We start from the raw sequence: 1,838 nt of genomic DNA, 5'->3' as shown, positions 1-1,838 counted from the left end.
GCCTCCCAGGTTCAAGCGATTCTCTGCCTCAACCTCCTGAGTAGCTGGGATTACACGCCACCACACCTGGCTAATTTTTGTATTTTTAGTAGAGATGGGGTTTCACCATCTTGGCCAGGCTGGTCTTGAACTCCTGACCTCATGATTCACCTGCCTCAGCCTCCCAAAGTGCTGGGATTACAGGCGTGAGCCACCGCGCCCGGCCTGAGATTGCACCATTGCACTCTAACTTGAGTTACAGAGTGAGACTCCATCTCAAAAAAAAAAAAACCAAAAAAACAAAAAACAAAACAAACCCACCTGCTTTATGGTGGTCTTTGGAGAACAGGCCTTCAGTATTTTCTTAGGCGGTTTCCTTAGGTGATAAAAACAGCCCAGTTTTCCCCGTGGAGAGAGCATTCCTGAAAACAACCACCCTTCTGTCCAATCCTTCCCTAGGTCTCCAGGAAGGGATGATGGGATGAGATTGGGATGAAGATGAGGAAGAAGCACAAAGGCGCTTATTGATAACAGATGTCACCAGGCGGTTTATTGACATCAGGTGGTTTATTGACATTGAAACTCCATGCACCTTCCACCACAGACCACCTGTTGGCCATAAGGCTATGGTACCAGTGATCTCTCCCACTAAGAGAGCTGGTCAGGTCCCAGAGCCTAGCAAACCTCCCTGAGTGGTCTCTAGGTATGCAGGGCCCCAGAAAGGGGAGGGGGCTGTGATTTACTGAAAGGATGCAGCTGTCTGATTAACTGACAGTATGACCGTCACATTACGGTCAGCTATACTGCAGGGTTGGGGTGTGTGGATATCTGTTCTAGGATCTGGGCCCCATGGAGAGATGTGTAGGGGTAAAGAGAAGTCGATCAGCAATAAGATGCGGACTGTGAGCCACCTCCCTGACCCTGAACCATTCAAGCGAGGAGCAGAGGAGTTCTCGACAAGGGGACGGGGCATGTGAGGGTCCCCAGGGCCTCAGAAGTTGTTATCAATGTTCCAAACGTCCCCACTAAGCGCATTGGCCGCTCCCTGTAGCGTCCAGGTGAGCAGGGCTAGCTGGCGCCGGAAGCGGCTCTCCTGGAAGCCGGCGGAGGAGGGGGCCCCGGGGGTCCGAGAGCTGTTGGAGCGCAGCAGCCGCAGGTGGTCCAGCAGGGCGCCCAGCGTGTGGTCTCCGCGTCCCAAGAAGATGTGGCGGAACGGGGAGTCGGCCGGCGACACGTACTGGGAAAGGAAGTAGAACTCCACCTGTTCAGAGAGGGGGATCAGGTCAGGGTGGGGGGGCTCTGGCTCGGGAGCAAATGCCTGGATCATCCTTGGCGCCCACCGGCCTTTCTTTTTCTTTCTTTTCCTTTTTTTTTTTTTTTTTTTTTTTTTTTTTTTGAGATGGATTCTCGCTCTGTCACCCTGGCTGGAGTGCAGCGGCGCGATCTCGGCTCACTGCAACCTCCGCCTCCCGGGTTCAAGCGATTCTCCTGCCTCAGCTGCCCAAGTAGCTGGGACTACAGGCGCGTGCCACCACGCCCGACTAATTTTTATATTTTTAGTAGAGACGGTGTTTCACCATGTTAGCCAGAATGATCTCGATCTCTTGGCCTCTTGATACGCCCGCCTACAGGCTATTTTCTAATCCAGCTTGAGACCTACTACCTGCTCGTTAAATACGAGTTGGAAGCTCCCTGAAGTCCCACCTCCCTTTGGTTGCCCAATCAGGAATAGCCATCTTGGGACGTCTGGAGTAGCTGGGTAGGATACGTTCACCAGCCGTGCTTCTCTTTTGTTTTTCTTTTTGTGTTTGCTTTATTTGCATAATTACTATGCCGGTAACAAAACTGCACCAGCTATA

At 52.2% G+C, this 1,838-nt stretch overlaps 1 protein-coding gene across 2 annotated transcripts in view; it reads right to left on the bottom strand.

Moving 5' to 3' along the window:
- Positions 1–507: 507 nt before the first annotated feature.
- Positions 508–1,838, bottom strand: part of TFR2 (transferrin receptor 2) — a 22,797-nt gene continuing 21,466 nt past the window's right edge. For both annotated transcript variants that reach the window (XM_037740302.1, XM_017533579.2), the window contains one exon: positions 508–1,240. In XM_037740302.1, the coding sequence (XP_037596230.1) occupies positions 971–1,240 (270 nt within the window). In that variant the 3' untranslated portion in view covers positions 508–970. The remainder of the gene's footprint in view (positions 1,241–1,838) is intronic.

This window comes from Cebus imitator, unplaced genomic scaffold (assembly GCF_001604975.1).
Source record: "Cebus imitator isolate Cc_AM_T3 unplaced genomic scaffold, Cebus_imitator-1.0 Scaffold82, whole genome shotgun sequence".
Taxonomy (NCBI): Eukaryota; Metazoa; Chordata; class Mammalia; order Primates; family Cebidae; genus Cebus; species Cebus imitator.
This window is presented reverse-complemented; position numbering and strand designations above follow the sequence as displayed.